We start from the raw sequence: 22,439 nt of genomic DNA, 5'->3' as shown, positions 1-22,439 counted from the left end.
CCAGCCATTTTTTGAGAGAAAATTTTTTTTGAAGCCTTTTAATTTGGTTATTTTTCCTATTTAGTTTCTTCTGTTTGGTCATTGTCAAGTGACAGTACAATAACAGATTATTAAGGCAGTTTTGGGGGGCATTAGGGTCTTTTGTGTATGTGTAGGTTTATGTTTTTATTTTCACTTTGCAAACCATGCAAGCTAAGAATGGGTCTAAGGAGATAGAAGCAGAGTTAACCTGGATCTGTCTTCCATTTACTTTGGAATCAAAGCAGAGAGTTGAAGAATAACATCTGTCTTCAGACTCTTGGACTTCAACTGAATTAACACCCTGGGAAGGACTTATCTTTGGCAATTTGCTGCCCTCCTTTTTTTGCAAAGTGAAAGGTGTTTGTTTAATTTATGTTGTAGTGCTATCCCAGGCAGGCAAATATTGTTCGCCTGTATGGCTGATGCTGTAACACCTGAAATTGGTACTGCTGGTAGCTCAACAGCAAATGTCATTCATCTGGTTATATCGGGGTGAAAACAGAGGCAAGTGAAAACAAACAGATGTATGTAGGTATGTGACTCTTTGTCAGGGAAAGCAAGAATGCTGCAATCAGTTCATTCTGCTCAGCCTTGAGCCCACATGTTAGAGATGTTATTGGACCTATACTTTCATGGTAGGCAGGACCTTTTTTTTTTTTTTGTCATTACTTTTCCCTGAACAGCAGCTAGTGTAGTCATTCACCACTTAAGCTATAACTTTCTAGCTTCTTTCTAGTGACCTTACAGCCACTATTGCACCTTAAACAGCTAAACAGCTATTTTATTTTATTTTTTTTAAGGCCTTTCTCAGCAGCCCCCTTGGTCACCCTCTCCTTTGCTCCTTTGAGCCTTTCCCAGTTGTGGAAAGGTTACATCCTTTACCAAGGTGTCTGTCTCAGGGCTGTGTGAGTTTCCAAATCCCAGAAAACAGGATCAGAATCACAGTCTTTCCTGTGACCCCCATTCCCTTCCACCTGCACATGCCACATTTCATCTTTTCTCCTCCCTGCCCTTCCGCTCACCATGCGCTTTTGCATGAGGTGCCTGGACGTTCACCTGCTATCTAGCATTCATTTTCCACACAAACTAGGTTCAAGTGAGCTCTGAATCAAAGGATTTATCTGCAGCATCCAAAAGGGAGACTAGCACAAATGTTTGTAAAGGTCAGTTCTGAGGAAATGCAGAGAAATTGCTGCAAATCTATTGAAACTACATCCCAAAGGTCACCCTCCACTTTCCCATTTCCAGCTGCCTCATACAGATGCCCTCCCTCCTCAGCAGTTCTGTGCTCGTATGTGTCCCAGGCTCTAGGCTGTGTCTGCTGGCTATGAGCTCTTCCCAGCCAAACCCGCTCACTCCCATGGCCCATCTGCTCTCCTGGAAGGAGACACAGGCTTATTTTTTGATTCATTTTTTACCCTCCCAAACCATATTTCTTTCCAATGTGCTCAGGAGGATGTGTTTCCACTAAATAAAGACTTGCTGTCCTTTTTGGAGGACAAGCTCGGGGAGTATTCCTGTACCACATTATGTCCCATATCTGGTATTTAACTAGATTATTGAACTATTTCTGGAGTTACCAAGAAGTAACACCTCAATTTTCCTCCACTGTCTTCCCAGATTTATCAGCGTTAACCTTTCAATGTGAAATGTCTCTATCTGCTGAATTTTCTACTGGATACCAGTTCAAAAATTGACCAAAATACTTGTCCAAACCTCTAAATCAGAAAAATACATGCAGCTCACTACTAACTTTTGAGACTAGGCATGATGGTAATCAACGGATTTAGGCTGACTATTGACTGATACTTACTTTTGAGGGGTGATCTTGGGCTTTACAGAAGGTGTTAGGATTGAGACTCGGGTTTTGTCAGATGATGTGTAGAAGAATGACTTTCATGGCTAATACTGTCTTGCAAGAAGAAACTCTTGAGTCTTCCCATGTACTTTTTAAAACTGGAGGCTCCTCTGGGAAGGCTCTTTCTCTCTCGCAGCTATGATAATACTACGCAGAGGAAGAAAAAAGTCAGTTGTGCAGTTAATTCAAACAAGCTGGAGCTTTAAGGACAAAATGAAACTCTGTCCAGAAGCTGCTGTAGCCTAGAGAACCACTGGTGGTGGCTGGCCTTTTTACAAGGCTGTTTCATTAAGTCATTTTGCAAATTTAGGTTAATTTTATAGCCTTTTGACTAACTTGATCTCCTTTGAAAGTGCTCAAAGAAAGTATTTACTAAGTGGGCCAAGTGTGGCCACAAGGCTGTGGGCTACTGCTAAAATGTGGCTCTGCTAGAACATGGAAGGGAATTCAGGTAATTCAGATGGGTATTTATGCATGTGTAAGTAAAAATTCAAGTAGCTTGTCTTCATTCTCAACTTTCAGCTGGAGTTCAAGTGGCATGAGTGTCTATGCATGAAGATTTGCTGGCTGAGAATTTTAATTGTTTTTCTGCTGGTCAATGAAGTGAATACCCCATAGAAGCTGTGTTTGTTTCACTCTAGAAACAAAGACAACACAATATGATCACCAGGAAAAACTGCAGTTAGGCACTCTACAGTAAAATATGATTCTGTAGTTTCTAAAAGCTGTAATATTAAAAAAAATTATAAAAACTGTAAGATTTTAAAAAATACATAAAAACAACTGGCAAAAATCATAACTCTGATTTCCTTGAAATTGTTCAAACATTATTCACTGACATTAAGCCCAGGAAAGAGATGAAACTGAAAAACTGAACTTCACACACTAAGAATACACTGCTAGCCTATTAATGTATCTGTCCATTGTAATGATCTTTCCCTTCTACGTGTGCAATTTTTGCATGGATTCATCACTCTCCAGTGTTTCTACTGATGAAGTACCTGTGCAACTGCTATTGTTAATTATTTCTGGAGGCACAGTCTGGCACTGGCATATCAGATTAGCAGGATGTCCATACATGCTGAAGGTAAGCTCAGATCTCATTACCACCTTGTAATTCGATGGCACTTTCCAACCTTTTTCTGGAAATCCATGTTCTCACTGTGGACTGTTATGCCATCTTAACAGCCAACTTTTCTGGGTTTGAAAAAAATTCTGTGGTATATATTCACTTGTCTTAATGCAAGTTTGGAGAACTATAAAGGCCACAGTTTAACCATCACTGAGTGGTCACTTTCATTTAGGACACTTGCTTGCTATGCAATCTAAGCAATGGAGAAAAAAGGAAAATGAATCGGGCATATATATAGCCTGTCCTCAATGAGTCTTTCTGTAAAACTGTTGTGTAGTCACAAGTTAATAACAATCCTGTCACAAGATAATGAAACAGAAACACTTATAATCCATTATTTTTATTGGACGTAATGATTGGTTGTGTTGTTACACATCGTATGATCTTGTACTAGAAAGATAATTAATTCATGTCTGTATTTTTCAGTGCTGTGAGCCATTTTCTATATAAACATATATGCTTCAGGATTTCCAATTTTAGATGATGGTAAAATCAGCTCTTTAACTTGATTGAGTCCTGATGCTGCAGGACTTGTAAAAGAAGACATATCTCTTGCATCAAGGTCAAATGTGAAGGACAGATCCAGTCCTTTGCCAGCCAACTTATTGGAGTAGATGAGTTACTTTCAGTCTTTGCTCAGAACCAAAACTGACAATTTCAAAGCCTTTATCTCAAGAGTTCCCTTTCTGGACTAATAGTAGCAGCAGTTTCGAGCTAGCAGATTTCAGGGCAGATTAGTTCAACTTGAAAAAGACTCAGAGAAAACTTAGTTGGTCCAGGCTATCCAGTGAGCTTCTGAGACAAATGCAGTTATCTATTCCTGTTTCTTCTGGGACTCATTTCTTCTAATCAACTGGTTATGACACAGATGATGCAGCGTTTTTGCGTGTTAATCTCTGCTTACTCAGTAAGCGTTCTTCAGGAAGCTGATTTTAGGAAGTTGTACCTAATGTTTTCAGCATGTGTGCTGGTTGTCCCTTCATTTCCAGGCATGCAATTTTAAGTGTTAGTTTAGACTTGGAAAGGAAGTGTCTGCCCACCTCAAATAATTCCCTGTCCTCTGTTGTCACTCCTCCCACTAGTAACGTAGTTTTGAAGCTTTCACTGTGGGAAAGAGGGAGCTGGCAGACAAGCAATTCTCTGAAAATCCTTCAACTTTCATTCCTGGTTTCAGACTAGCATTTCTTAATGACAAAGTCTGTCCTTTCAAGGAAAGAGACTTTTTTGTGATATTCTTATTTTCTAATTGCTGCTGCATATGCTGTTCCTGACACAGCTGATCTGATAGATCATGGCAGCCTGAACGTTTTAGTGAGGCACAGAGTAATCTGTGGTTGCTGTAAACAGTACCTGTGGATGTACTTTGGCTAGATCTAATTCTCTGGCAATTATTGAGAGAATGAAAATAGACCTTAGCCTGGGGCAGAGAGGATGAGAAGGAGTAGGGAACTGTGTAACCCTGGGTGATGAAAAGGAAGATTATTTATTTTGTTTGTAGGAAAATGAATTCCATAGTCCACAAAGTATAGTGACTGTGAATTGTTTGTATGCTTAGCAAAAGGTAATTGTCCCAAATGACATATGAGTAAAAGCATGTTCAGGGTTTTTTCCCTTAGGTTCACTATGGTAAATGTTTATAAATAGTCTCTTCCTCATTTCTGTAAGCACTTTGAAATTAAAAACAAAAAGTCAGTACATTTTGCTTTGGTATAATATAATGGTAGCTGCTTTCTGAGGTACTATAGCAGAAATCAGGCCACATCCTGTCCATGGTGTAACGTGGGGAGGTATAGCTCCCATTCCATCAAAAAACTTGTGGTAGATCTCTCAGCACTGAGCCTCCTACCTGAACTCCACAACAAAGATGACACCATAAATACTTGAGCACTGACACGGAGAGGAAGCAGCATTTTATAGTTCTCTGTGCAAGGTTCATCCAAAGAATGTTTGAAATTGCAGACAAGATTCTTTTTAAGTCATTCTTCTAAATAGCTACCTTCTTTAGTTTTTTAAACTAAAGAAGAATAGATTTAGACTAGACATAAGGAAGAAATTTTTTACAATGAGGGTGGTGAAGCACTGGAACAGGTTGCCCAGAGAGGTGGTAGAGGCCCCATCCCTGGCAACATTCAAGGTCAGGTTGGACAGGACTCTGAGTTAAAGATGTCCCTGCTCACTGCAGGGTGGTTGGGCTAGATGGTCTCTAAAGATCCCTTCCAACCCAAAGCATTCTATGATTCTGTGATTCTATGATTCTATGAATCACTTATTTTGCAGTGCTGAGCAGCCACCACCAAGATCCATGGCTGTCCTTTTAGCCACTTTCTTCCTGTGGTTGTTTTCTTGTCCTTAGACAGTTCTACCTGCATTTTGAGGATGCCAGACTAACTGCTTTCTCATGGCACCTTGCACAATTGGGTCTTGGATTTATGATAATAATATTGACAGCAATTGTAAGGATGTTTTTTAAGCCTTCCCTGAACTAGCTCCCTGCTGCGCAGCAGCTTTCATTCACAAGCAGGACACAGTTGAATTATTCAGACAGGATCTCACATGCTTATTCAGTCCTGCCAAGGAGGCAGTGACTGGCATGAAATCACCTTAGCAGTGGTTATATGACCGGCAGTAAGTAGCTGTATAAGAAGTGTCACTCCAAGTTGACTATCTTGTAACGCCTCATAGAGAAAGAAGCTTTTATGGGTTGATCCTAGAAGGCTGAAGTGCACCAGTCTGTCCCTTCTTCCTCCCCTACCCCTGCCTGGACTGACACTGGCATAGGAGGGAAAGCTTGCTCCCCTAGGGAAGTGATGGTTAAATTCACATTACAGGGCTCAGTGAATATTTGTTCCATCTCTAAGACAGCCAGCTGCAGCACTCAGCCTGCCTAGTGCTGTGGTAGGGCATCACTTCGGTCTCAGTTCAAAGGGAACAGACATTTGCTGTGTTGCTGCATGTCAATCACATTTATAGATATCCAGCTTGATACCACTCACCTCTCAAAAGAGTTGTTACTCTTTTTCCAGCTAGTGGAAAGTAGACTCCACAGGTTTGATGTCATATTGTGTGAAATACATATCTCTTCAACAGGGCAGAACAGTTAATTATTGATGTTTGTTTACTTAAGATAATAATCACATACAAAGAATGCTTAATTCTTTTCCTGACTGAACTTTTCAATTTTGGATAATTTTCTATCTTTAATTCTACCTACTGATCTCATTGCTTCCTATGGATGATGTAAAACACTAATAATTTATTTTCCACTCTACATGGAGTGGTTACAGCAATGCACCTGTCTCAGGTGGGTGGTTTGTATATTTAATCAGCCAACACACAATTACTTTGAACACAGCTCACTTTTGATGGCATTGAGGATTACAGCAGCAGGTATAGATCAGATGAATATTTTGTCTCAGCTGTTTTGGTTTAAATAAAGACAAGGGAAGATCAAGCACAAAGCAAGTGCATAACAATAGTGTGATGCAAGCTCAAAAGGTTTATGCATTAAAATCATATAAGACCAGGTTCAATCATATGAATTACCATAGTGATGAAGTAGTGTGTAGATCTTTCATTGAAAACCAGGGCCACCGTTCTGTTTGTAGAAACTATTTCAGCTCATAAAATAAATGGTTCTTTCTCATTACCTTTATATACTTGCCTGTTCTGCTGAGCTTATAGAAAACAGTGTATCTTAGTACTTACCCCACATTCAGCATTTGTAATGTGGGCTATATATATATCTTACCTGGATTCTACAGCTTCTCCTATTTGCTCTGTTCAGAATGACTTGGTTTTCTTATTAAAAGAAAGCCCATGAAGTATTAATCTTTTTCTTTAATTATTATTGGAGAGGTGGGTTGTCTTACTTCTCCTGTCACGTCAGGCTACACTTGAATTTTCATCTGGTTCTCTAACAAAGCAAGTCTTCTACAATCGTACTGTCTGGGTAGGCACATGTTTATCCCCTATGTCCCTATGTCTAGCTGCAGTAATTTTGTAACCTGTGGGCTGTTTTCAATTCAACTTGACAAAGTAGCAGAGATCGCAAAGGTAATTTGTTTCTCCTAACCTTTGCAAAGTTAGGGATCCAAGAGGCTGAGTGAAGAGGCAAATGCTCTGACTGAGGAAGGGGCTGCAGCATGATTCAGATCTGATGTGGTACTGGAGGCAGACTCTGTAAGTGACTTGCCTGGGGAAGAGCTTCTGCTGGAGCTAGTAATCAATCATGAGATACTTGGGCATCCCAATTTCTGTCATTCTGCTGATCTTAGACAGTCATCCTGTTCACATCACTCAGAAAAGTTTTGGAAATTCGGGACTGCCTGGTGGATGTTCTCCTGCATCTGTCCAGTTAATGTCTACATGGAGACAAACTTGACTTCAGCTTTCTGTGACCCTTCTCCCTCTCCACCTAGGACCTCTGCTGTCTCTGGCCTCAGGGAGCATTCATGTTTGTGTGGTTTAGGGGCTTTTTTCTTTCCCCTCAGAAAAGTTGCAGTATTCAGAAAGTAGTTAGAGGAACTGCTCTCCATTGTGCTAGAAGCAAAGATCCTGTGTCCTGAGACCTGTACTTCCACCCCTATGACCAGCAGAGCTGTACTTGAAATTCTCTTTAGTTTAGCCCTGCTCTTTGGATTTGTCATCAATAAGGTACTGCATGTGTATCTGTGCTGTGTAGAAAAACTGAGGAGATAAAACCTGTAGGTGGCAACAAAAAGATGTGTGGGAAAAGGCAGTAAAGAAGGGTCCAAAGTGATTTGTGTTGAAGTGCTGAAACAGTATGTGAAACTAAATAAGGGGAGCAAATTCACAGGGTAAATATTTTTCCTGGTTATTAATAAATGCAGAGGAAGGAGTTTAACATTCAAATGCCTATGAAAGCCATTTGCTCATTGTCATGAGTGGCATGTATTTTGATAACACAAAACAAGCACCTCATCCTCCACTGCTACTCATGCATGCACAATTCTTCCCATTTAATTCAGCAAGACTAATTAGCTGAATTAGTGACATTAGCTTGAAGCTATGGCTTTGCAGATTGAGGCTCTGGCTTTCAGAACAACTTCTTTAAAGGAATTAGTCATGTCTGAGTACAACAGAACTGTCAAATTCCATCCTCTGGCTTTGTCTGACGTTTTGGTTGCAAAGCCAGCCTGATGCAAGACTGTCCTCATGGCAATAGACTTCAGGCAGTGGTTATTCTAATTTTATGGCTCTGACAACCATAAAATGGCTTATAAAGGTTGGGCAGTTACCTTACCAGCTGATAGTAGATGAGGTAAGATGCACTTCGTTTTACCTTCTACCTCATTGGTGGACTTTGTCGTCCACTCTCCAGGGATGCCTGTTGTCCATTTGCAAATCAACTCCTGAACTAACTCCGATTTTGGTTTAACCTACCATGCAGGCATGAAAACTGCAGCTAATTCTGGATCATATCCCAAACCCCCAACTTGGCAGCAACAACATCAATTAGAGAGGCAGGGCTGAAAACAGCAGCACTTCAGGAACTGATGGCCAAGTGGCTTGGGCATCACTGCCTGCAGAGCGGCAATATCTCTGGGACCAGCAAGGTGCACAGCTGGAGGAGGCAGATCTTTTGATTTTTACTTTATATCCATTTAAAATAAAAGGCAATGCTTACCCTTACAGTCCTCCTTTTTGCTATAAATTGAAGAGTTTCGGTAACTGTCATGCGTGCACTGTTACTGAGGAAAATAGTGGAAGGTTCAGGATCTGGAGCACTCACTTATCCAAGGTCAAGCAGGACAGGGAAGGGGGAAAAAAGGGACAGGCCATGACTGTGTGTAACTAGTGAGGTCTGTTAGTCTATACATCACTTGTCAACCCTTATCTTTGAATGAACTGTTCATAATTAAGTAGTGTGACTGAAGATGTGAAATTCTACATGGCAAATACTGAACTTGCACCTCATTTATCTCTTTCAAGTGTTTAATGAATTTTCAGCTTCAGCTAATGAATAATGGCAATTTCAGGCCCATTGTCCTGCGCAGGGAAATTAATAATGCCCTAAGGATAGTTTCGTACCTAGGAGCATGGTACAGATTGCCAAAATGCCAGATTATACATTTCTTTTTAGAAGATCCAACATTATCTTCAAATTCATTCCAGTCAGCATACGGTCCATATTCACAAAGAACCCTGAATGCACAACACACAGAACCTGCTCTTTGGGGATAAAAAGTGAGCAAAAATTGCCTGTCTTCACCTACCCTGCCCTTAAGGTTACCATACATGTCTGTTTCCCCATCAGGTCCTCTTTGTCCATGCAGAAATTTTAACCAGAGTTGACAGTTTTTAATTGCCAGCAGTATATTAATAACACATAATAGAAATGTGGGAGCCCAATCCTTTCTTCAAAGATGCCCTGAAATAAGGTAGATTAATGGATAGGAATGGGGAAACTTCCAGACTCAAGAACTTGGCATAAAGAACATTTCGTTATCAGCGCTTTTATTAGAAAAGGAGCTGTAAATAAGTGTTTCCACCAGCTCCTACTTCCATGGAGTAAGAAAAAGCAACTCGCTGTGGTAGCTGTGGCTTCAGTTGGTTTTGGCATTCAAGACCAAGTACAGAAGTTTAAATGCAGAAAGAAAAGCATACACATGATACTGATGTATGCTATAATACATACTAATTTGACCCGGGTGCTTGAAAAAATGGAAATGCACTTGAAGTACAGAAGTGTAGTCTTCTTACTAGTCAAACCTGGAGCAAATGTGCTCTACTTCTCTTACCCCCACGAAGTGACTGATTTGTATTTCTTAATTGCCTTTCAAAACTGTAGCTTAAGTAAAATACTGAGAAATAAAAATGTGGTTTTCAGTCACAGAAGCAGGAATGTACATTTAAAAACAATTGTTTAGTCAAAAAAAAAGTTTTACCTGAAAACCCAGGGGTTTTTAAACCTGATCTGCTGGAAGTTAATGCTTGTGTTGTCTTCAGCTTCTTATTCAATTTACCATGACTTACATCTCACTTCTACTTATGAATATAAAATATGTGGTATTGAATTAGTGTGCTAATTTTGGTTTTAGACAGTGGGATGAGATAAAGTCATCTCATCAAATACGTAATGGCAAATACGTAACTTGCCATATCCTAACATGGCCAGATATGAGACGTGTAGGATTTAATAGCTTGTCCTTGTCTGTTGCTGGAGGTGAGTCCCAGACTGCTGTAGCATGTCCATGTAAGATCTGATGTTGTCACTAGAAAAGATGGAATAAATTACTTTTAGAAAAATTTTGCAAAATCAATTTAAAGATCCCATCAGCAGCTCCAGTCTTCAGATTTGCAGGCTTTTGCAAATGTTTTCTTCTGGAAGTACAGCCCCTGAAACAGATTCCTGCACATGCTGTACAGGCTTGCTTTTCTTGGCCATCTCATAAATATCATTAATCATGAAAAATAGGGTTGCAAATCATTGTTTTACTTTATCCATAATGGTTTTTGTAACTTCTAGCTTGATGTTTTTTCTACTATATGCCTTCATAAAAACTCTGGATGTTAATTTCTGTCATATTAGCATTGGGAAGTTTATTTCAGTCTGGGAGTTAACGAGCCTTGCTCTGAAATCATAAACATGCTTTAGTGGGAGTGCCTATAAGTATGTTTCTGTAAACTGGCTTTAATCCTGTCATATGACAGTCATAAGGATTATCATTCTGGAGGCACAACTCATCTTGCAGTATGCCTGGCAGCTGTCAACACCACAGCCTTCAGACACATGTATTGGACAACTAACAATTAGATGCAGTTAGGCATTTTCTATCAGAATAATTTTTCTGATGGAAAAGACATTGGGGTTTGGGTTTGTTTTTTTTTTCCCAGAAAACTGAGTAAAGTGTCTTCAGGTAACTTCAGGTTTGTCATAAGGCAGAAGTGACTGCTGCTAGCCAAGAAAGCTCCTGCCCATATCGGTATTAGAAATTGTGAGAGAATATCCTGGTTCTTCCTTCCAGTTGCCCAACAGCACCAGCTGAAGGCCTGGCAGGACGGCAGGGAAATCATGACTTTTAGCTATTCTCTCCTATTTTGCTTCTGCTCAGAGTGAGTGAAACTGGCATCACCTTTCAGGTGGAACAGTCCTAGAAAGCTCAGTCTAAGAGTCTCCAAATCAAATTCTTATTTTATAAAAAAGTGCTTTTCAAAAGCTGCATTTCAAAATGAAACATTGTGCTCACTTTCAAAAAGAAAGCTACTTTTAAGTCAATAAAATTCAAAGCATATTCAATTCAAAGTATATTATGAAAAGAAGTCTACCCATTTTCTTATTGGTGGCTACAGTCAGACTGATCAGATTGCTATGTCTTAGTAACTATTTTAAGCCCTGAATCTTGAAGTCGTATGAGTTTAGTTCTACCCACTCCTGTCCATTTCAAAGGACTGCAGTATCTTCATATGAGAAGTGTTTCACAGGAGTAATGTGTATATTCTGCATTGTGCTTGTCAAACTGAATCATTTAGCAATTGTTCCCTAAATTTGACAAAATTATGTCCCAAAACCGTGTACATTTTAGCACAGTCCTAAACAATTTCTCTATGATAGTTTGAGACGTTTCATTTCATGTACTTGTGTGCTGATCTATAAATACTGGTTTTACCAACTGCTATGTCTCATTCTCTGTTTTGTTCTACTGAAGTTTTATTCTACATTGAATACAGTTTTGTTACTGAAATAGATGGGGTTTTTTATCTTTTATTTTTCTCCTCAGGAATTGCATTCTGCCTGCTTTTTAAATTAACTATGTAGGATATATTGCTGCAGTTTAGCTTCTGTGGACTTTTAAAAAGATATATATTCTTTAAGCTTTTAATGAATTCTTCTGAAACATACTTGAAAAAGAATTTGGGACAATAAAATGACCACATTTAAATAACTATAAAACTTGGACAGTAAAAACAAATAATCTTTAATTTTTCAAGACATCTCTTATAATCAGATTTGTTAATGTGTCAAGTTATGCCACAAGGACCCAATTGCCAGCACTTTTACATTGGTCAGTTTTACTTACTTAGGTACATGCACACATTCTGAGTCTATGAAATGCTCTGTTGAGAAACCCCATCGTACCTGGCAATCGAAGGATCAAAGGCAAAAGAACCCAAGTCCATGTAGTATTGTGCTGTATCTCTCAAAGCTGTCCATGATTCACTAACCTGAAGTAGATCAAAACAGAAAAGAATAGTCTGAGCTTTGATACTGAATAAATGCAGTGCGTGACTACTGAGCAACCTTGTCTGCACTGATAAATCGGACAGATTTCCTCCCTTGCCCCAAAGGGATACTGTTATGTGTTAATCCCAGACCTGTACTTTCTTTTTTTCAATAGATGCTGAAAGATGATGGAAGAAAATACCTGTTCAGCCACAGTGTATCCCCATGCATTCTGGCTGCTGCTTGGGTCCCAGTAGTTAAGAGAATATGGTATCTGTCGTTTAAGTCGTATAAACTGATTTGCTGATTCTTCTGTCAGAAAAGGTGCTCCAAGGACACCTGAAATGGAAGCTGAGAAATATTTGTAATATCAGAAAAATATTTTAGAATGTGCACTTCAAAAAACATATTTATACCCAAGAAGCATGTATTTGGATCTGTAGTTTATTTAACGGAAATCAAAGATCGTCCTACCTTAGATCTTCAGAAAGACTTTTTTTTTAAGCCTGAAGTTAATAAAACAGCTGCTATAAATCATTATTTTGCTGTTGAAGCCAAAGTAAATAAAATTAAGGCACTAATTTATTTTTAATACGAGAATTTGTGACTCAAAAAAAACTTAGACTGGAACTGCACTAGTCTCAGGTGTGCTGAGAAGCCTGAAGTTTTTTTAAAAAACCCTAAACCTACCTATAAATGTAACTATGCTTTCTAAACTTCTTGGTTTAGATGTAGTATTTAGTCTCATTAGGAGCAGCATAGAAATTGCATGCATGGAAATTACTCTATGAGCAAAAGATATTGCACTTCTAATCTTGTTATGGCATTGCTTTAGACAGCTTTTGAGGTCTCCCCAGATGCAGAAGTACTTCTTGCAGATCTTCTTGAAATAACCATTCTGCCCAAGAAAAAGGGCTGAATTCCTCATTAACTTCATACAAAAGGCCCTGATACAGGAAAAGTCTTTTCTTTTTAGTCTCCAGTGTTTGAGACATAAATTCATTTGGGGCTAAACTGGTTTGAAATAGCACATCAGTCCAAATCATACAATTTTTAATGAACCGCTGATTAAGTTGAAACTTGGATACATCAGCCAAGTGTCTGCAAACAGCTGTGCTTCAATTTAGTGAAGGCGGTTTAAACGGACACCTGAGGGTGACCTGCACATATTTGGTAAAGATGGGCCAAGAACTTGAACCCTTGTCTACTGTGTCTTACAATGGGAGCTCAGCAGGGCAAGCTATCACCTCACTGACAGCTCTCCAATGCCCTTATTCCTGAATTTCTAGGGGGAAAATCTAACTGAAAATGTCAAATGTTTGCTTTCATGTGCAATGCTTAGCTGAATCCAGTTCACTTGCTTTGCTGATCATCCACAATATGGTCACTCTTTAGTTTTTTAAATAGAAGAAAACATATGATGAATGCATATAGGTAGCAGATGTGTGAGCTAGAGTATTTGCTGCTCCTTTTAGATTGTTTCTTTGCAAAGCCAAAAAATGCTTGAAAAGAAGGTGAGAAAATGCTTGATTATACAGTAATGAACAAAAAAAGAAGTGAAGGTGGTTGTCATCCTCGCTCTTAACGAGGACATGATATAGTACTTTAGAAAATTTACTTAGCAAGCAATGACAGCCCCAGTACTTTCTTCCTACTTCAGTTTCTTCAGATTCCAAGTTTCTATAATCAGAAACTGGAGGCAGAAATTTTGGGGTAGGGAGTTTTCAAGGAATACCATCTTTAAAAATGTTAACAACTCCATGGAAAAACCTAAGTTCAGACATTTGGTGTGAATAGTCTTGTTGTGTGAACGGCTCTTTCCCTTAGGGAATGGAGGAATAGCTATTTCTGTACTTCAGAAAACCAGTAAGATTTTGGCCTGGGGAAGAAAGAATTATATTTCTTGCATGTGTCTATTAAGCTGTTACACTTCTGTTCCAGAGCTGCACAAGATAAAACTAAGCTCATGCCAAATTTCATTATTTCTCTGGCAATTTACTATTATCCAGTAGAAAATCTATGAGCTGTTAACTTCTCTTTAGTGACTTTCGGGGGGAGGATTTGGTATTAAATATTTCGTAAGCTCATGATTACATTTCTGGACTGAGATAACTGAACTGGGACCAGAAATTGGCTCAGTAACAGGCTTCACTTTTGTTTAAATGTATATATAGTTAGAAAGGGTCATTAAACATTAAATTTTATCACCAATATGTGCTCTGACCTTCCAGCCTCACACTAAGCTAGAAAAAAAAGATCATTAAGCAGCTCTGCTTTTTGCGTTTCTTTTTGCCACTGCCAGCATCTTCAAAAAAATGGGCTTGTCGTTCTGCTGGTGGGATGGTGAGGTGTTGTCTTGGCTACTGTGATGCAGAGTCCTGCAACTTAAGGACTTTCAATTTTTAATATACAATCTGCTCTGCCTGCACCTATATCCAATGAGAAATGTCATCCCTAACCATACTGAGTATTCACTTTGATGAAAGTGCACTTGCCTGCTCCAACAGGAGGCAGGGGTGTCAGCTCTGCTCTTGGCTTCTTTTGCCACTGTTGACATCCACTTCTTGTTCTTTTCTAGCTGCTATTGCAAATCCTTCCACCTCTCACCTTTAGCACCTGGGAGCCATCTCTGCAGGGCTTCTCCCTAGCTGCTGAGGCACTCCAAAGGTGCATAAGTACCAGAAGAAAATCAGGTAAGTGCTTTTATATTCAAGCTAATCCTTCAGGCTTAGCTCATTCTCTCTTCATCTTACTGTAAGGATCATTATATATCTCTGAATGGGGCAAACTTCATTCACCTCCAGACGAACTCTAGTGAAGCCAGAAATAGTCCTGTTGGTCTTTCACTGGGACTACGCAGGCAAGCAGTGTTGCACTTTTGCTTGTGCTCTGGCAGAGCTCAGAGAAAGCAAGGCCTTAAAGCTCTAATGTAGACCTGGGGGCATCAGACCAGGTGTCTTCATCTGAGTAGCACCTCTGAATACAGTGTATACTCTTCAGCAAATAACCTATGTCTTGCCTCAATTTAAGTTTCTCAGACTGGGTGTAAATTCTCCCCACCTTTTGAATGGCTTAGTAAAAGTCTGTGCAAGAGTTTGTTGCTCAGGTGGCTGCTTTCTAAACACAGACTATTCCTGAAGGACTGCAGCTCTCCACCTTGCAGAAGACTAGCACAGAAACCAGGAGAATGGAGTTTCAGAGCATCTGGGCATGAGACTAGAGGGACTTAGGAGCAGGTGGGTAATGGTAATGAAATGGCTCACAGTGCATAAAGTTGAGCTGAAAAAAGTTGAAGAATTTCAAATTCTAGTGAAACAAATTTAACTCACTGTGAAGAGCAGTCAGACATATTGTATGTTAATGTTTTTATTCAATACTGTTTTCCCTCTTTTCTCTTAGATAAATATGTTATTTGAAAAGCATATTTAGGGATTAATGGTCCAAAGGGAAAATAGGAGGAATGTGTGTGGGGAGTGAACTATTGCAGGGGCTGTATCAGCTGTTAGCAGTTAGTGTTTCTTTTCATCATCTCTTGAAGATTCACTCAGTATTCTCATATGAAAAGCAAATTATAGAAAAAAATTGGCTGGTTTTAGCAAGCAGATGCTTAGCTCATGTAATTATTGCTTTCAGCAGGTAGTTTTGTCTATCCTGTACAGATAAACAGATTGTCCAGAGGGAAAACTATTAGTAAGCATTACTGCTATGGTGTTTTCTGAGCATTTCATTTTGGATTAATATGAACTGATAGAAGACTAAACTTGAGAGAGGGGAGATGGTGGTAGAACCTTGTAATCTTTGTCAAAACAGCAAATGTGTACTTAAACCAGTACTGACTATAAAAAAAAAAAAAAAAAAAAAACAAAAACCAAACAAAAAAACCCCACTGATTATGAAAAAGGCATATCAATAGCTTGGAATGTCAAGATGATAATAAAAAGTATTAAAGTATAGCAAGCAAACTGCGCTTAAAATATAAACTCAGCCTCCATAGATCTTAAATTATTGTGCATTAAAATATCTCCATACTATACTCAAATGGAATTTTAACTCTGTTGTGCAGGGATAGATGTCTAGAAAGCAAGATATTTAGCTGGGTGCAACTACAAAACCTTTGCAGGAAGACATCTTTTTCTATCAGCTGAATGTGCAGTGATTCACTTCATCGCACAGTCAAAAAGATGAGTATGGGATTGAATTTTGACACTTTTGCCTGCTTACGCACCTATTTAATTGATATGCTTTTTCTTTTTTAAAAGCTAAGTAGTATGTATACTTAGCAGTCTTTGGGGAGAGCAGGCAAGCCACCATTTGCCTGTCTAATGGTAGAGTTAAATGGTAAGAAGACAAACCTTTAAACTTGCTTTAGTATAGGATATGGTCCCACCGCTTGCCCCACCCCGCCCACACTGGGAGCCTTTTTTAGCTAGGTCAACAGTATCGTATAAGTGGTGAGGAGTAATCTCAAGGCTTGGGACTAAAATTTATCCCTGGTGTGCATCTACCACAGGGAAAAGTGGTTTATGACTGATTTGCTGTGATTTTTACAAAAAATTTGACAATTACTTAGCAACACTTCAGTCACTCTCTGTGCACATTGTCATATAAACTGGAACTATTTGTTTCTATCCCTAGTTTCTGAAGACTACTGCAAGTTTCTGACAACCCAAAATCCTATTGCTGACATTATTTATATCAATGGAATTTAAATGTCAAAAGTTGGCAATTGTTCTGGCTCCTTTCCTTTTAGTCTAATAACTCTTCTTATTATCAGCTTTGGTGATTGTATGGTCAAAATATCAGCTCACAGGGGTAAAGCTGCCGGTCTTATCAGCACTTTAGGATGGAGCTTGGAGAGAGGCTAAACTTGGACAGAGCTAAACTTCAACCTTGGACACTTTAACCTTGCTGAGGTGGCTGGTGCTGACGTGTTGGGAACTTTGAAAAAGTAAATCAAATGCTGCAGCTCAGGTGTGTTTCTTAAGGTTACAAAATGAGCCAGAATGCCCCCCACCCCCTCTCATGGTTCAGCTATCTAACTTTCTAAATCCAGAAAAGATTCACAAAGCTGGACCCTAGGACTCAGTCTGAGGATTCAGAATACCTCAGTGCAACAGTGCAGGCATGGAAAGAAAAGTGTGGAAGCTGCTGGTTTTCTCTTCACTAAAGTATTTCTTGCAGTTATGTGGCACTCCATGGAAATCAAGATGTGGTTATCTGTCAGTACTTTGCATATATGGGTGGATTGTGGCAGGGATAGACTTTTGGATTCTGCAGGCCACCTCTGGGCCATGTATCACCTTTTTTCAGTTGAAAAGTATAACTACATTAAAGTCAAACACCTGCATATTGTTTTTTCAAATGGTGAGAAAGAAATGTGCATATGCACATTAGCTATGTATCCCAAAGTGTTTGCATGGTAACAGACCTTAAAATATAATTAAATCAGTTAGATGTGCTAATACCTGTCAACAGCAAAATTTAAGGTCACCGATTGTTAAATGCTTCAACATTGTTCATATCACCCAGTCTTTGAAATTTTGGTCTCATCTGTTTGTTTTTAAAGCTTGAAGTACATTAGCCTCTATTCTTTGACAATTCTTAGTTTTACAGCACAGGACACAAGCTTTCTGGCTCAAGAGATGAGAGCTCAGTCATTAGCAATCGTTAGAGCTACTGCATCAGCCTCATTCCCTCATCAGCAAAGGTGGACAAGTTACAGACACTTAATGCAGAATTAGCTATTGAACATATTGCTGGTGTGATGCCAGTGGTCAGGAAAGTTGTCAGATATGGGTAAATAGCAAGGCAATTTGGCAAAAATCCTAGATAATCCTAGGGAAGGAACTACTTCCCCTGCAGCAAAGTATTAAAAAAAGCATTGGTCCATTGGTCCTGCTCAGTGGGTCCTCGTGAAATTTCCTTCCTAAATCCATATGTGGACATCAGTTTAACCTTGAATGAATGGGCAAGACACCCCAGTGAGATATCTGAGAGACTTCAGTAATGATCCCAGTGCCAGGACACCACATTCATGTACCCCATCCCTTGCTGCTGCCTCTGCAGAGGCTAAAGAAACATACAGCAAACAACCCAGAAAGCCTATTCCTAGAGATGTGAAGATGGTATATTATGGAGAGTGATTTATAGCAGCTGAGCTGAGGGTGTGATGAACAGTCAGGTTCTCATTAGTAAGTCTTACAGCCTCTGTTTTAATTCACCACCATCTTGATCATTGCTGAAAGGATTCACAATTAATGAAAAACTGAACTGTTTGTGATCAATGAAACTTTTAAGAGCTCATTACAAATCAGTAATAAATAGTTCTTTCCCGCCTTTTGAAGAAAAGAACCTGGGAAAGAGGGCAAACAAGGCTGTTAAGAAAGACAGAGACATAAGGGAGATGAAAGCAAAGATAAATCTTCCAAAAGGAGGGGCAGCAGGCTGCTGTGCTCCCAGCTTGGCTTCAGGTGACACTGCTTGTGTCATGGTGGCCTTCAATGGAAAGGAGCTGAGGTTCAGGAAGACAGACAAGTGCCCAGGAATAGTCCAAGCTCAGGTGCACAGCAGATCAGGAAGTGCAAATAAGGTGAAAGGAAGGTTTCTAGGTGAGTTCTAACTTGCAGAAGGGAGAAAGGCCCTTTCCATCTCCTCCCCTCCCTGCAGAGCCTCATTACAACCAAAACTTAGGGTTATATGACAAAGAAGAGAATTTGGACCATAAGAGTGAGTATACCTGGTCCCAATTCACAAAACACCTTTTTCATTAATTCATGATTAAACATTGGCTAATTCTGTCTATATCATTTTGCCTTAGCTCTTTACATTGTGTATTTACTGCATGTGTGTTGGAGCACTCATATCTAAGAAATGCTTTTAATGCACACATGTGGATGGAGCATCTTTCCGTGATGTGGGCAATCACCTGAGAAGTCAACAGTCACTGTCTGCCTGGTTTGTTCTAATTTAGTGAGGAATAAATTAATCTCGCAACATGTGCATCACTGATCATTGACTGTATCAGTCTGTGCTCCTTTGGGAAGAGCATTCTTTCAGCCCTGCTGATGCTGCAGCCCTGCCCCATCCATTTTCACTCTGGTCCAAGTTTTACAGGGTGAGTCTTGATTTTAGGTGCCCTCGTGGCAGGGTGCTGTGAAGGTTCAATGATTAGACAGCTTGAGAGCTTTAAAAAAATCGGTCTCCTTAAGCAATTCCAATCAGACTTCCCAGAAATCACTTGTGAAATAGATCATTTTGGGTCCTTATAAATGCATGTGTAATTGTTTCTTGCAAACAATAAATGTTGAGATCAGAATAATGCTTAGGGATTCCAGAAAAACAGCATAAAGCTCTTTCGGTAATTTTAACAGTTCGGGAAATCATCCTGTAAGAATCCCTTTTGGTCAGGAATGCATCCTTACTCCTCATACCTGAGGGGCTGGGCAGTAAGAGATTCAAAAGCAGTCATGAGGAACAGAATCAAGACTGTATTTCACAGAATTTGCTATGCAGTCTTGTGTTCACCCACTCTCCCATATGTCCCTGCTGCAGTGATTTCCAGTTAATTCTCTTCCGTCAGTGCTGTTCCGGTGGTAACATGGGGGTTTTTGCCAGCTGACTATTTAACAAGCCAAAAGGGAATGACATGAGACAGAGTGCCAGGCACTTACCTGTAAACAGCAGAGCAGACACCAAAATTTGAAACATTTTCAGAGACATGGCAAATTATCCAGAAAGTGTTTCCTTTGTAAAGCAGAGGCAGTGATAGGGTTTTATACTTTGTTATCTTTAGGTTTATAAATCATTTACGAAATACCTGTAAATCATTGGTGCAGGCCGAGGGCAGGGTACAGTGCTTAGTTCAGATTTGTCCCATATGCTTCTGTTTGTACACTTTGGACTTTGCAAGCTGAGCCTCTAATGAGCTATAATGGCTCATTATTGTGTGGATACATTAACTTCTCTATAAGCTTTATAATGCAAAATAGCACAGTGGGCTTGTTCTGTGCCCGTTGAACAGGCAAGTATCTGCAAGTCAGTCTTCTGCATGATGGTTTTCTCCTCGTTGTGGTAATGGGCATGAGCGGTTCATAGTCTGTTGTGAATATGAATGGTGGGAAATGGTGTTTGAATCCACCTGCTCTGAGAGCAGTGCCTAAGTATACAGTATATTTTAGCTGGGCTGAGGAAAATAAACCTATAATAAAACTGACCAAGAAAGCACTAGGGCACAGAAGGAGAGAGGGAGATGGGTTCCTGCCCTGAACCAGGCACAGGTTACAGGGTCTCTCACTGCCTTTTGCCAGTGTTGGGACTCTAGTGTGGGACACTATGAGTTCATGCTGTCTTACCTTTCCCCACCTCTCCAGTTAGATGTTGCCTTTTTATATACAACTCACTGTCAGTAACAACTGTCCTTCTGCAGACCAGTTTATCTTCCTAAGCACACCTACACTGATGACAACAGACTACAGAAAAGCTGAGCTTTATCACACATTGAGGTGAGTTGATCTGCAGTTCACCAGCACAGGCGTGCGTGTACCCAAAGGTCTTTATGTCAGGGAATTAGACCTTGCTGACGTCACAGGTCAGGGACCAGATGCCATGCTCACGGGCAGTAGTACTTCATTCTTACGTTCACAGTGAGAACCATCCAGTCTAGACAGTGGATGGAGCAAAGGTTTGTTGGGAAGTAAAAGAGCATTTAGTTATGTAATTACAGAGCCTTATAGTTTTTGTCATTACACATTGGTGGGCAGGAGGGGAGACTATTAAATAGCAGGTCTAACAGTGGAATCCTTAATCTAATCCTTGCAGCAGGTCATTTAACAACTTTAGTATTATTTTAGCATTGTTCTAAAAAAAAAAAAAAACAAATCACTCAACCTCACCTGTCCAATTATGCATGGAGGCAGGTGCTCTGCACTCTGGTGCCATGTTCACAACAAATATTAATTATCCAAACTGATGATCAGCTTTCCCCATCTCTGAGCTACTAAATTAAATGTTAGATGTCAGCATTTTTGTGCACCAGCATAAAAGGTGGAAGGACTGGGACATTTGCCAGTGGGTGACACAGATGGCTGTGACAGACAAGCTCTCAAGAACTGTAGATCCCCCAGAAATAAGTTCCAGAAAAGCGTACAAGTTACTCTTTTATCTCACCAACTTTTCTGAGCCACCTTCTCCAGCATCTTCCACACTTCTCTCTTACATGGACCTGCCTTTCTTTGCAGTTTCCCTCCCATGGGTTTTTCCTCCCAGTTCCTAGTATAATGCGTGGAAGAACATGCTGGCATGTCATTTTTTATTAATTGCAGTTATCTCTTCTTTAATGTGCAGTCTGCTCATAGAGAAAAGTGCTAGTGATATGGCCTAGGCCAAAAGAGATGAAAATAGCCAGTAAGACTTCACTGCTACCTGGGAGCAGATCACAGAGAGTCATGCTGGACTGGCAACACAGACCCAAGACACCTACTTCTCCTATCTCACCTTAGGAAGCAAGAGAATGAGATGAGAATGTTTTTCTTAGGAACAGGAGTTGAAAAAATGATAAAACAGTTAGACAGAGACCACAGATCCCAACTGACTCTGAGTATCCTAAGTCCAGCCTCCCAGAACCTAAAAACTCATCCTTGCTCTTGCAATTTCCAAATAAAATCTGTCACGTGCTGGAGGATGATTTGCCTATATCCTCTTCTGATGAAGCCTTGACTCTGTTATAGGGAAAGTCGTCACTGAGAGGCACAGAAAGTCTTCTGGTGGGGCCACGAAACATGGTGGGGATGTTGAAGTGCCTGGACCTAGGCTCTGAGTTCAGAAGAACGCAAGACTTATTTTGCTGTAGAGTGGGACAGTGGTCAGCCAGCTTAGGCAATGATACAAGATCAGGGAAGCAGCTAAACTGCAGACAGCATGTCCCCTTGGACGTATATATCCATGACACCTGAACACTCATCTTGCTTTTCTTTGTTTCATCCCTTATCCTGCCACCCTCGCTTCCTTGTCTCTTTTTGGTCTTGCTCCTGGCCCCTGCTCTTTCTTGTTTAGCCTGCCCAGCTCTGCCTTTTTCCCCCCGAGATGTTGCATGCTATGCTCTTCCCGCTTGTTGCATGCTCTGCAGTTTCACATAAAATGATGCTATGCCCATAAAACCCAACTTCTTTAGATTGAAGAATTTATAAGTCTTTTATAAGGAGAGTCACTTCCCAGTGCAATTTCTTTTTCCTCTTCTCATATGTGTC

General features: G+C 40.0%; 1 protein-coding gene across 1 annotated transcript; it reads right to left on the bottom strand.

Moving 5' to 3' along the window:
* Positions 1-1,693: 1,693 nt before the first annotated feature.
* C1H3orf85 (chromosome 1 C3orf85 homolog) lies at positions 1,694-19,914 on the bottom strand. Its single transcript, XM_075711470.1, has 6 exons — positions 19,866-19,914; positions 12,398-12,546; positions 12,112-12,197; positions 10,176-10,246; positions 9,103-9,176; positions 1,694-2,015 (listed from the first exon to the last, which is right to left on the bottom strand). Exons 1-6 carry the CDS (start codon positions 19,912-19,914, stop codon positions 1,869-1,871), a joined length of 576 nt encoding a protein of 191 aa, XP_075567585.1. The 3' UTR covers positions 1,694-1,868.
* Between the last annotated feature and the right edge of the window lie 2,525 nt (positions 19,915-22,439).

This window comes from Pelecanus crispus, chromosome 1 (genome assembly GCF_030463565.1).
Source record: "Pelecanus crispus isolate bPelCri1 chromosome 1, bPelCri1.pri, whole genome shotgun sequence".
Taxonomy (NCBI): Eukaryota; Metazoa; Chordata; class Aves; order Pelecaniformes; family Pelecanidae; genus Pelecanus; species Pelecanus crispus.
This window is presented reverse-complemented; position numbering and strand designations above follow the sequence as displayed.